Source organism: Osmerus mordax, chromosome 4 (assembly GCF_038355195.1).
Source record: "Osmerus mordax isolate fOsmMor3 chromosome 4, fOsmMor3.pri, whole genome shotgun sequence".
Lineage (NCBI taxonomy): Eukaryota > Metazoa > Chordata > Actinopteri > Osmeriformes > Osmeridae > Osmerus > Osmerus mordax.
The window spans coordinates 11,133,468-11,147,567 of NC_090053.1; the positions used below are offsets into that span (position 1 = coordinate 11,133,468).

At 41.6% G+C, this 14,100-nt stretch overlaps 1 protein-coding gene across 1 annotated transcript; it reads right to left on the bottom strand.

Annotated features, from left to right (window-relative positions):
* Positions 1-10,605: 10,605 nt before the first annotated feature.
* Positions 10,606-11,920, bottom strand: LOC136941699 (putative nuclease HARBI1). The gene is made up of 4 exons (XM_067234250.1): positions 11,488-11,920; positions 11,287-11,396; positions 11,052-11,163; positions 10,606-10,979 (listed from the first exon to the last, which is right to left on the bottom strand). The coding sequence occupies exons 1-4, from the start codon at positions 11,918-11,920 to the stop codon at positions 10,606-10,608; spliced, it is 1,029 nt and encodes a 342-aa protein (XP_067090351.1).
* Positions 11,921-14,100: the final 2,180 nt, after the last annotated feature.

Below are 14,100 nucleotides of genomic sequence, written 5' to 3' on the forward strand. Positions count from 1 at the left end.
TAAATAATGTTTATTTAGCAAGTTTTACAGAAATGTGGTCATGCATTTTTGTCTAGAAGTAATTTAGAGCTACTAAACGTTTTGATGTTGATAGGCTACTCACAACCCTTTAAAAACTTGTATTTAATCAGTAAATCCAATGCTATGGGTAATTTGCCATGTTCCTGAGGCATCTTGGTAATAATGGAGACCAACGATGTCAACGATACTATCAAACTCACTAAGACTTCTACTTCGATTTAGCGCGCATGCACTTGTTGGTTCAAAACGGCGGCAAGTGTTGCGCCATCTAGCGGCGTTAGTAAATTGTCTTTTTTTTTTTAAAGCACTAGAAGTATATATATATCCCAGCTATACAAATCATAGTAATTTCGATTTATGTATGACTAAATTAGAATGGGGTCATTAAATAAAGTTGGAATTCAATGTATTGATCAATAATTTTCTCTCTAAGACTACAGTAAGTTTGTGTAGTAGTTTGTGTCAGATTTCAGAATGCTACAGTAATTTGATCAACGTAGAGCGCTAGAGTATGGAAAAGGCGGCATGGGAGAAGTTTTTCATAACAGAAATATGAATGGACGTAACGTAATGGCAACATTTCTACAAATAAGTCATCAGTAAATCATGTCATGTTTGTCGTTTAATAAATTGACATTTTGAATATGCCATTCACTATGTTCTGCTTAGATTTTAAACAACTTTTATAAACCATTAACTCATTTGTTTTCAATATTTTGAGTGTTTTATATCTATCTATATTTAATTGATTACCACATGCTGTATTTTATAATATAAACAGAAAAATACATGTTTATACTGCAACACCATCATGTTGATTTCTCACTTGTTTGTTTCCTCAGGTTGGAGAAAGAAAACGAAAGTAGAAAGAAAGAAAAACAACTCAGGTAAAACATGGATAGGCGTAGTCTTAGAAAACGAGCAGTTAAAAGGGTGAGTTCTACATTTTCTTCCTTTCCTGGTGAGTCTGCAGCTGTGGATCTAGCCTCCACAGGTCCACAGGCCTGTGGACCTGCAGATAATGCTAGTAATTCAGAGGAATACCAGGATCAGGCTGATGAGGGACTAAAATATGACAGCGAAGATGATTCCCAGGATGATGATGACATGGAAAATGTTAGTCCATCCCTTACTGATTCTCTATGTGACTGGGCAGTTCATTTCAGGGTGTCTTTAGTAGCTTTGACTGCACTTCTGGCCATCTTGAGAGTGTATCATCCTTTTCTACCAAAGGATGCCAGAACTCTACTTAATACGGTTACCTCCAACACCATCCAAGTTGTTGCTGGTGGTACTTACCACTACATTGGCATTTTAAAAGCTTTTGCAAAAAGCTTTGAAAGAATCTGGTGTCACATTCCTAACAGACATGAATTCAAATTGCAGCTGAATGTTGATGGATTACCTCTGTTTAAGAGTTCCTCAGTCCAGTTCTGGCCAATCCTTGGCTTGATAAAGGGTGTTGTCAAAAAGCCAGTTGTCATTGCTCTGTTTTGTGGCAACTCAAAGCCACGTTGTCTGGTTGAGTATCTAAAAGATCTTGTCAGTGAGTTACAAGGGCTGAGCAAAGGATTCATTATTAAGGGGAAACAATGCTTCCTTAAGGTCACTTCTGTCATCTGTGATGCCCCAGCAAGAGCTTACATTAAAGGAACAAAATCTCACACTGGTTACTCAGGTTGTGACAAGTGTTTCCAAACAGGCGTTTATCTTAAACATAGGATGACATTTCCAGAAGTCAATAGCCCAGTCCGAACTGATCTGTCGTTTGAAATGATGTCTGATGATGAGCATCATATGAGGAAGTCACCATTAGTTGATGCAGGCATAGGCATGGTGTCTTCTTTTCCTCATGATTACATGCATCTCGTCTGTCTTGGGGTAGTACATAGACTGTTGGATTTGTGGATTGCATCAGGGCCCTTACTCTGCCGCTTGTCTTCTCATCAGATGCAGCTTATCTCAAACGAACTTGTAGGCTTAAGAAGCTTCATTCCCATGGATTTTGCTCGTAAACCCAGACAGCTTTCAGAGAGGCTCAGGTGGAAAGCCACAGAGTTGCGACAGTTCTTGTTGTACACAGGTCCAGTGGTTCTCCGAAATGTGTTGTCAGCTTCAGTCTACAATAATTTCATGTTGTTATCGGTTGCCATTTTCATCCTTGCTAGTCCTTCATTGTCAGCAAATCTTCATGACTTTGCACACACATTACTTGTTTAATTTGTGACACATTTTGGTGAATTGTATGGTACTGAATTTGTTACTTACAATGTTCATGGGCTAACCCATCTTTCCGAGGATGTTAGGATACACGGCAATCTGGACCTTATATCGGGATTTCCGTTTGAGGATTATTTAGGTCAAATCAAAAAGATGGTAAGAACCCCGCATCATCCACTAGCCCAGGTTATTCGTCGGATCTCAGAAATGGCCCCTTTTACAGTGAATGATGAAGCTTCACATTTGAAAGAGAAAGTTGCAGAAGGAGCATGACCGTGGCCCAGTTCCACCCTCTATAGTGGGCCTGCCAGTACTTCAGTTCCAGGAGCTTTTCATAGGTGGTACCAAAATTAATGTATCAAGTGAAGGAGACAGATGCGTTAAGATTGGTGGTTGCATTGTTTTGGTTGACAACATCCTTTAGTGTCAGGATAAGATACATATTGTACTTCATAGGGAATATGAAGTAATCGAACCATTTTTTGAGTATCCTCTGAATTCTTGTAAGTTGGGTATCTTCCTGGTTGGCAACATTTCATCAACCCTGAAAATCACTGAGTTATTTGCCCATGTTGAGAAATATGTGAGGTTACCAAAAAAAGACAAATTTGTTGCAGTGCCACTACTGCACTTGTGTCAGTGATTTAATTTAGCCCTTTCAGCAGGATAAAGACAGTCCTTTCCCCATTTGGTTCTCTGTAGAGTCAGTTGTTTATGTAGCACCAAAAAACGCATAGATAGGAATGTTGTAGTCTGCAATCTCTTCACCATTCTACTGAGCAGGATATAAAAGCCAGTAGCATCTCCACTATCTTTTTACCTCTGCTGCATAATTACCTTTACAAGCTTGATGTCTTGAGCCTGGTTGTAAAATATAGAGGCTAGCCAAGAATTTGATTGGAGACTCCCTGGAATTTGGGAGGTTGTTTTGCCGTTGACTGGTTGATGCTAAAGTTAATATCATGTGGACTTCTGGTGCTTGGATTTTGGATAGCCTCGGTTTGTGGTTAACATTAGTTGTTAGCAACCCCTTGGTGGAAGCACGAGGGGGCAGAGGGTTCTCACTGATGTCTTAGCTATCGCCGTTCGACGTTGATTTCTTTGCATCAAGATACATCGTACACGTAGACACCGTAAAACTATACAAAAGAATGCACAAATACAACAATGTAAATACACACAGGTTATAGCACAAAGGAATTATGTCTCGAACGTGTGCTGCTAGCAATTACATACATAGCATGTGCGGAGGTAAAATATTACAAAGGAATGAGAATAAGACAAGTTTGACAAGTTCAACGCATATACATATTACCTCGCTCCGCTTTCCAAAGGGAAACCAAATGTAGCATTATTCTGTTCACCAAACACGATTATTTATAAACGAAATGCTGCTTCTTTTCATAACGTCTGCATTGAACTTCTTTCCATTCAAGTCATTTAGCATTTTACAGCTGCACGCACCTACGTGATGACGTAAAAAGCCCACAAACATCAAACAAGCCGGTCATTACACAAGTGCTACTTTGTTAAGGGGGCTGCATGTATGCTGAGATCTGTATACTCAAGCACAGCTATTTTGTTTACTTGAGGTTGTAAATAGTTTGTTTTCACGTTGGTCAGATGTTGTCAGTTATTTGTGTTGGTACCATACCTACCTGCAATAACTAAGATTTGTTTCAAACAGAATGTTTAAAATAGTTGAGTTTTTGGAAACTCATGAGGTGGAGCTGGTCCCAGCAATTTGGGAGGAGAATGGCCAGTGTGGTTGGCCAAACTTGAGGGGCATGGCCCTCCACCAGGCCGTCAAGAACCTAATGGCTCCTAGCCTTGACTGGGACCGGTGGGAGGTCCGCACGATGTATACAACAGGTAAATTTGACTTTTAAAGCTAGGTTTCACTTATTCTGACATATTGTATGCATGACCATTAGCTAAGGTACATTGTTACACAACCCTCCGCAATGCATGACTTTGATTGGTAAATTGCAGCATGCTGTGGTCCCTAGATAGGGAGTCAGATGGCTGAGCGGTGAGGGAATCGGGCTAGTAATCCGAAGGTTGCCAGTTCGATTCCCGGTGATGCCAGGTCAAATTTTCTTGTGTCGCCTTCTGCATAACCACTCTCACACTGGTCATATCTGCTGTGGGTGAGAATGTTTTATCCCAGTCAGTCCCTGATTTCTGACTGTAGCCTTTTGCAACGAATCTTGGCTTGTATTTCTCTGTTCCATCAAAGTCTCTTTTAAGTGTTTAAACCCATCTGCCCCCGACTGGTTGTTTTCCTGGTGGCAAGTGAGTGAGTGTGAAGTTCTTGTTTTCTTCTGTGATCGCATTTCTTTATTCATAGCATTCTTACATTGTCTTGATTTGGTTGATGTTATAGCTTCCTGGTAGGTTTGCGCAGTGGCGAAAATCTGCTATCAACTTTGGGGGGGGACAATTTTGTCCCCCCATTCCTGAGGGGGACACCAAAATTACTGCTGTAACACAGCCTACATTGTAATATGTTAAATGTATATTGAGGAACCATAATTAATACTCCTGGATGTGCTTCGAAGTCCTAAAGACGATTTAGCTTTTGCAACTAGACCATTTAACCCTTGTGTTATCTTCGGGTCGTTCTGACCCATCAGTCATTGTGACCCACCGTCGTATTGCGACAACTTTACCGCATACAAAAACAAAGTGAAGCATTTTCTTTTAACTGTTGGGCTGTCTCAGACCCCCCACATTGCGAAGGTTAAAATAATTTTTATTTTTTATTTTTTTGTATTGGGTAAAATTGGGTAAACACAACGATGGTTCGTTATGAACCTTTGGGTCATGTGACCCGAAGGCAGCACGAGGGTTAAGAGAATTATGACAATGGTAGCCCTTACGAAAAAGAAGTATACTTCAAGTTTAATTTCTAAGTATACATAAGTATAAAAAGTATACTATTATGATGGTACTCAAAGTATACTAGCAGTGTACTTATTTATATACTTTTTTTTTTTTTCGAAGTAAACTTAATGGGCCCACTTTTTAGGTCATTTAGTACACTTTAAAGTACACTTAGTGTATTTGAGGTTTACTTTTGAATACTGTAAAGTAGCCTGTGTAGTGCACTTTCAGTTCAGTGCATTTTATTCAGTAATGTACACAACAAAAATGTATAAAATAAAGTCTTTCTTGACTACTCTTAACATAAATACTTTATTTTTTATTTTTTAAATGACAGTCTTTCTTGACTTCACTTAACATAAATACTTGTATTTTTTAATAAAAAAATAAAAAATAGATTAAAGACAGCCTTTCTTGACTTCACTTAACATAAATACTTGTTTTTCTAAAATAAATACTAGTTTTTCTAAAATAAAATAAAGACAGTCTTTATCGACCTGACTTATTTAACTGTCAACACTGTAAAACTGCATGTTATGAGTGAAACAGTTGAGTGGGGTGAGTAAACCAGTGGTTGTACCTCATTAACAGAAGCTTCTCAAACTTCTTGTCAGAAAGTCTATTTCTTCTAGGAGTGAGCAGCAAACCTCCCAGACTGAAAACTCGCTCCACAGGAGCACTTGATGGGGTTGGAGTGTTATACTTCAAGAACATTTTCTTTGTTTGAAAACTGATGCAGAATCTGAAGGTCATAGGCTGACCTCAGGTAGTTCATGACTTCATTTCTTCTAGTGATGGGAAGTTCGGATCATTTTACTGATTCGGTTCTTTGAATCTCGTTCAGTAAGATGAACAAATCTTTTTTCGAGTCATTCGTTCATTTCAACGGGGGGGGGGGGGGGGGGGGGCTATCCGTCCACTGCAAACACGTATCATATTCTCATGTAGGTTAGTTCAAGACTTGTGCACCAGCAGATACTATTTTAAAAGAAATTCCTGCATTAAAATAATGTATCATGACAGTTTGTATGATTTGGTCATTTATTATCACACTAGCATTTAATTATCACGGCAAACAATTACACTGCACTAAACTGTAAGTGTAAATGTAAAGTGAAAATAACAAAACCAGTCAGTATGATGACTTGAGCGAATATCATTCACGTCTTACTAAAAAAGCGGCCACGCGAAAGGGAATGAGGAAACTGTTTCCTCTACTAAAAAATACAATGCGGGCCACGTGAAAAAAGTATCCAAAGACTCGTAGAAAGACCGAGTCGGGAAATGAACGAATTGTTCGTTTCCTCTAGCTACCACTACAGAGCCTATGCAGGTCACGTGAAAAATGATCCAAAGACTCGTAGAAAGACCGAGTCGGTAAATGAACGAATCGTTCGTTTCCTCTTGCTACCACTACAGAGCCTATGCAGGTCACGGGAAAAATGATCCAAAGAATCGTACCCGAAGACCGAGTCGGGAAATGAACAAATAATTTCTGTTTACTTGGAAGAGCCTATGCAACAGTCCCGATGCGCGGCCACGAGAAAATGAACGAATCACTCTTTGAGAGGACTCGTGACTCCCGAGTCCTTGTAAGGATTCGTTCAAAATGAACGAATCGTTCACGAACGACACATCACTACCGGGTTGAGCTGAGGGACCCACAATCAGGGAAAGGGGTGGAGGCAGGGGAGTGTTGCCAATATAGTGACTTTCGGGCTAGCTCTGGCGACTTTCCAAACACTCCTGGCGACTTTTATTGTCAAAAGTGACTAGCGACAAATTTAGCGACTTTTCCACTATAGTTGGAGACTTGCTGGTGTTTTAGAGACTCTTACGTGAAAGCACAGATTGTTTTGCAGTACTTTCCTTTAAGTTGACATGACATGCTGTTTTTGGATGCTTTTATATAGGCCTTAGTGGTCCCCTAATACTGTATCAGAAGTCTCTTTCCCGAAATTCCTTCCTTCCTCCTTCCTCAGAACGTGCTGTTATGGTGTCTGTAGCTTTAAATGCTAATGAGGAGCGGAGGGGCGGCACCATGCGCTAATGTTTACAATGGATGTATCGCAATGGCTGTAGCCCCGTTGCTGTGAGATGCCTCGAATTTGCCCATTCTAATCTGATAACCCTGGTTTGCAGAGGTACACACTGTCATTTCAATGAAGGGAAAGGCGGATATCGCGCGCGCCATAACACCAACAGCAGAACGGTTATCCAAATAACAAAGAAGTGTACAACACTCATGTTACAGCATGTATTCACACACATACTTACATTTATTCATTTAGCAGACGCTTTTATCCAAAGCGACTTCCAAGAGAGAGCTTTACAAAGTGCATAGGTCACTGATCATAACAACAAGATAGCCACAAAACATTGCGAGTAGCCAAAACATGAAGCACACATTGTGAACAACCAAAGTAAGTGCCAAAGGGAAGAACCATAAGAGCATGTAGTTAAACAAGTTACAATTAAACAACATGAACTGCTATAAGTCCAAGTGCTGTGAAAAAAAAAAAAGCAACACTAATAAAAACAATATATCACAGCCAGTACAAACAATTTTAAATCAGTTACCACTAACCACAAGAGCAACAAGTCTCTGAGCAAGAGTCATTGTGATCCTTGAGGAAACTAACATCGGGTCAAGCGAACCATTTCTAAGTACCGTTGTACTCCCGGAACAAGTGCGTCTTGAGCCTTTTCTTGAAGGTGGAGAGACAGTCAGTGTCTCTGATGGAGGTGGGGAGTTGATTCCACCACTGGGGGGCCAGACAGGAGAAGAGCTTGTGTTGGGACCGGGCGGTCTTGAGCGGTGGGACCACCAGGCGGTTGTCTGAAGAAGACCGTAGGTGACGGGTGGGGGTGTAAGGCTGCAGGAGAGACTTGATGTAGACGGGTGCAGTCCCGTTCACTGCTCGGAAGGTCAATACCAGGGTCTTGAATCTGATACGGGCCATGATAGGTAGCCAGTGGAGAGAGATGAGGAGCGGGGTAACATGGGAGCGTCTGGGTAGATTGTAGACCAGGCGGGCCGCTGCGTTCTGAATCCTCTGAAGAGGGCGGGTTGCACATGCTGGGAGACCAGCGAGCAGCGAGTTGCAATAGTCCAACTTGGAGAGGACAAGTGCTTGGACTAGCAGCTGGGTTTCCGGATGTTGAAGAGGGTGAATCTACACGACCGGAAGACCGCAGCAATGTGGGCCGTGAGGGAGAGCTCGTCGTCCATGGTAACCCCAAGGTTCCTGGCAGAGGATGAAAGGGTCACCGTCGCAGATCCCAGGGTGATTGAGAGATCGTGGGAGATGGAGGGTTTAGCCGGGATGATGAGAAGTTCTGTTTTGGCGAGGTTCAGCTGGAGGTGGTGCTCGGTCATCCAGGCGGAGATGTCTGTGAGGCAGGCCTCAATCCTAGCTGAGATCCCCGGATCGGTCGGGGGGAACGACAGGTACAGCTGCGTGTCGTCAGCGTAGCAGTGGTAGGAGAAGCCATGGGAGATGATCTTCCTTCATCCGAGCCTCTGAAGACCCAGTGTCTTCATGGAATTGACTTTACAGGATCTTTAACGTAAGTGTTCCATTTGAGACAGCACTAATCAGCGACGGAGTGCACTACAGATGTAAGCGCACTGTATTGCAGCGCACTGTATTGCAGCGCACTGTATTGCAGCGCACTGTATTGCAGCGCACTGTATTGCAGCGCACTGTATTGCAGCGCACTGTATTGCAGCGCACTGTATTGCAGCGCACTGTATTGCAGCGCACTGTATTGCAGCGCACTGTATTGCAGCGCACTGTATTGCAGCGCACTGTATTGCAGCGCACTGTATTGCAGCGCACTGTATTGCAGCGCACTGTATTGCAGCGCACTGTATTGCAGCGCACTGTATTGCAGCGCACTGTATTGCAGCGCACTGTATTGCAGCGCACTGTATTGCAGCGCACTGTATTGCAGCGCACTGTATTGCAGCGCACTGTATTGCAGCGCACTGTATTGCAGCGCACTGTATTGCAGCGCACTTCGTAAATTGTTCGGTAATAGACACACCCAGTGTCTCTTTTTCTTTTAAGATTTAACCTTTAGATGCGTCAGTTCTAAATATTTCCGTTTCCACAGCGCAAGTTATTTTTCCGAAACGGTAGCTAGCCATATTAATTATGCATCATAATAATTGCATATTAAATCGCAATTGCAAATTAATCGCATTTATCTTATTTGCCGAAATCGTTCAGCCCTACTCAATTGATTAAATTGCTATGGTGTTAAACTCAGCAGGAAGAGGAACTACTTCCTCCCCCTGAGCCTAGGGTCTCCACCTCAAGGCCAAGTCAAGACATGGGGTAAGCAATGAACCTTGAAACACAGTCAAATGGACACCTTCAACTTTCTCCAAGTGTGCCTTGCAAAGGGACAATGTTCTTTATTTGTTTCATGTTGGAGCAGAAAAAATTGAGGGCTCTCTACAAAAGGACCCTGGAGCTTGATTTTGAGCATAAGAGGCTGTTAATAAAGAAAACAAGGCTGGAGATAGAGAAACTTCAATATGAGAAGGTAGTACATGACTGAATGTATGAATGAACTACAATAAACTTACAATTACACTGACATTCTTTTTCTGTGTTCCTAGGAAAGGGAGAACGCATGAGGAGGATGTATTTTCTTTTCTATGTTTTGGTCTTTTTATACCTTTTTGTGGCTTGTCCCAAAGATTTCTTTTGTGCCTTAGTCTTTTGAGGGGGTTTTCAACATTTGTTTCTTTCAATGTTCTATTTATTGTTTTTGAAAATTGAAATGTGAAAACATCCAAATTCAATTAAGTAGTGAAATTATCATTTATTTAACTTGTGAATAGCATTGCACGGTACCATACACGTTCTTTTTGTTTTTAAATGTTTTGGTTGAAGGAAACCCAAATATCTGATATGGAAATGATTAGAAAATGGGTCAAAGCAACCCAAGGACAAACAGAAGGGGTTAAGGGGAGACACCCCAGTGAAACCTCTCCAGTTGATAACTAATATTAGGTCAAATATTGTTTTCAATACTAGTATGTTTCAATGAGCAAATGATGCAATAAGTTAAGTAAATATTATAAAATTTGCATACATTTCCAGAATGGAAATCAGAACATTGGATGCAGACAGAATGCAAATCCTTGTTTCATTTTGTCAACATGTTAGAGTCCAAAGTTTCTACCGAAGGCACTTTGGATATCTTTCATCACTCCATAATCAGAATACGGTGGCAACAGCCATTAAATACATTTATATTTAGTCATTTAGCAGACGCTCTTATCCAGAGTGACTTAAAATACAGGGACATTCCCCCAGGACAAGTATGGTGAAGTGCCTTGTCCAAGGACACAAATAAAATATATATAGCTCAAATGCTATGGAACCAAAATAGCCCAAGTAAAAAGTAAAGAATGTCTCTAAATGACTAAATGTAAAGAATAATGGCTTAGCCTGTGTTCCCTTAAACAAAAAACTGCTGCGTTATAGCGTCTCTCACGGCCCTGCCAGTAGGGTAGTCAAGGGTGATGGTGTCTACCACATCTGGGGGTTGCTGGCTGACAGGTGGGGCTCTCTCCTTTCTTATGGAGGCCACATTGTGGAGCACGACACAGGCTGTCACGACTTGACAAGCCCGGTCTGGGGTCACTCGGAGGCCACGCAGGCAGTTAAAGTGTGCCTTGATGATGCCAACGGTCATCTCTATCTTGACCCTTGTTCTGTTCAGGGCCACATTAAAAGCAGTCTGTGGCCGTGTGTTGGGGTCAGGATAGGGGGTCATCAAACAGGGCTGGCAGGCGTACCCTCGGTCCCCTACCAGCAATCCACTGAAGAGCCCTGAAGAAAATTAATATTAGCATAATCAGTATAACAAAATGCAATACAAAATGTTACTTACAATTGCCATACCTTGCTCTAGTCTGTGGCACAGTGCAGACTCTCTAAAGATCCGGGAGTCATGAACTGACCCAGGCCACTTTGCCTCAACACTGGTAACCAAGCATTGATGGTCACAAGTCATCTGCAAAATAATCTTGTGTTAAAATCCATCCACATAACAGCATTAACGTGAGGGATACATCAATGTGCATTAGAAGGACTCCTTTACCAGTATGACCAAAGATGTGTAGCTTTTAAGCTTTACATGAACATTGATGCTGTGGAATGACCTGCGATTAATGTAATCGACTTCATTCTCCCCCAGCGATGCAGAAATATAGGTGCAATCGATGGCACCAATCACCCTCGGGAAGCCTAAGGAGTATGATGAATTTCATATGCAACTGTGAACATCATGGGGCCTAGATTATTTATAGAAGAAGTTAAAATGTATGTGAATATTTACCTGCTATTTCATAAAATCCCTCTTTAATTGCCTTCATGGGCAGGTGCCCTGGGAACACAACAAATGTGTTCAAGAGATGTGTTAAAGCAAGCACCACCTTGCGAATTGCGCAGCAGACCGTGTTCTTGCTCAGGTTCTCCGCATCACCCATACTGTACATGAAAGTTCCCGTAGCAAAATAACGCAACGCTACGCATACAGTCTGTGGGACTGTGAGCGCACTGCTATGATGTGTCGCATTGGCAACATACGGCTCAAGAAGCTGGCAAAGATAAGTCATTCCCTCAGCTGAGAATCGATATCTTTCATAAAGATGGTCATCATGGAATGCCAACGGGTTTTGTCGGTCTCTAAAAGTTCTGGCTCTTCTGAGCTCACCTCTCACTTTCCGCGCACCAAGCTCCACGGGGTCTTCTACGAACGGTAACGCCATTATCCTCTCAAGAATGAGTTAGTGGGCAATGAGTTAGTGGGCGGGGTTTTTATACCGGTTGATCTCTGATCTCCAACTTAACCTGCTCCCGACCAGGTTAGCCGTTCAGCCTGTGTTACCATGGCGATATACCCCGGTAACAAGTGATCCACCGTCATAGTACAGAAAACCCTGGGTTGAACCTGAAGTTACCTCGCTAACGCCAAATCTTGATTCGTAGTACAGGTCCCAGGGGCCTCATGTATAAAAGATTGCGCAGCTTTCATACCAGAAGATGGCTGTGGCCAAAACTTAAAAAGTACCTACGCACAGAAATATTCACATGCATAAAACCGGTATACGCCAGGTTCTGTGCAGATGGCCTATAAATGCGCTCCTGAGTTCATTTCTTTGTCTGAATTAAAATGGCTAAACACGAAACAACACGAAAAATCACAGACTGTTTGATCAAGGTTCTAACAACAGAGGTGGAGGCGAGAACATTTCTCCTGTTTGTCGGCCTGTCATCAGGTATTAGCAACATAAGAAAGTCGGCTGAGTGGAAAACTGTCACTATTCGCACCCTTTTTTTTAACCTGTAGCACTTTGAGAGCTGAATATAAAGTGCATTATAAATACAACTAGAGAGGGTACAATTTCTGGGGAAATTGTAGGGTGTGCTTGCTTGCGTCGGTTGCACAGGGGTCCGTTTTTGAATGATTTTTTTTTTTTTGCTGCTCATTTACAACTGAAAATACGAGTGAAGTGTAGAATGAAATAGATGTCTTCTCATTTCCCCTGCAAGAGGCAGCCTCATCGTTGAATCAAAACGAATAAATTTGGCAGACCGGTGTAAAAATTGACCTAATCTCTATGACTTAAACGTCATTTTAAGTGTTTCCCTTCTCATGATATTTTCAGGCATTTAGCCTACTCATTGCATTCATTCATTAATAAAGAACCCCCTTTGAAGATTATTCTACGACGTTACCCGGCAGTAGAAGATGGAATCGCGATTCAAACAGTACCATCTGCTAACTGAAAATATGCCCCCCAAAACGTAAATAAGCTTGACATTTATTTAGTGGAAAATCGCTCATTCATAAAAAGCTCACTGGTAGCGATCATTGTCAGTAACAACGCAAAATGCGATATAGCCCTGTGTGGAGAAGCTGCCCCGGTAAATTGTACTACTACGGTACAGTACTAGACTACTGCTGTGTTCGTCTTGGTAGCTATTGCGTTGGTTGAATTGGATTTAACGTTCCGTTGTACGGTTTAAGCTGAAATTAATTATTTTCATGAACAGATTGACAACGTTTAGGCTGTGGCGATGAAGTTCAGGTTAGTAGTTAGATAGACTTTTGATTTAAGTAAGGGGAGTGCCGAACATGTTCTGTCACCGTTTGACTTCCTAAACAGCTGTGTAGATGTTTTTGTAGTGTCTCGCGTAAGCTACAGCAGTGAGCAACACTGGTTTGAAACCACAGGTAATGATAATTTCACCCACAAATCGTTTACTAGTAATGTAATGTCATAATAAATCCTAAAACGAAAATGTATTTGTGAGGAATGTTTATTTTAAAGATTGAAAACAGATGCATCATAGACCACTGTAGTATGTGTTGCCCGGGCAACAGAGGCTAATGTCATGATGCTAATGCTTCAGTGAAATAGTAGACTACCGTTTCCAAAAGTAGATGTGGGTCTACTTCCTTAATAATATCAGCTAATATTGTACATTACATTTCATAATTGTGTTTCACATCACAAAGTAAAATGAGTAAATAGTTATCACCCTGGCCTCTTTGCTTGTGGCGTTTCTGCAGCTGCCTTGCAGTAAAGCTATAGTTAGCCTAGCTATCCCCCAAGTTAACAGACGTGAAACGAATGTTCTGCTACAGGTAGTCACGCGTGTTTTCGTGACGTTAGTGACGTTAGTAACGTCAGTGACTGTGGCTAGCAAATTAGCCACCGTTAGCTTCACTTTTCACCACAAAAACGCAATTTCTACTTAAACCATGCAACGGAACGTAAATAAAAATACAACCAACGCAATCGCTACCAAGACGAACCTTTTGACACGGCCGTTGTGTATGTAGTCCAAATATTGACTGATCCTTAGGGGAGCGAAAATAAAGAATAATAAAAATAAATAAATATATGTGAGAGAACAAAGGTTGTGCCCTTGACGAAGGCAA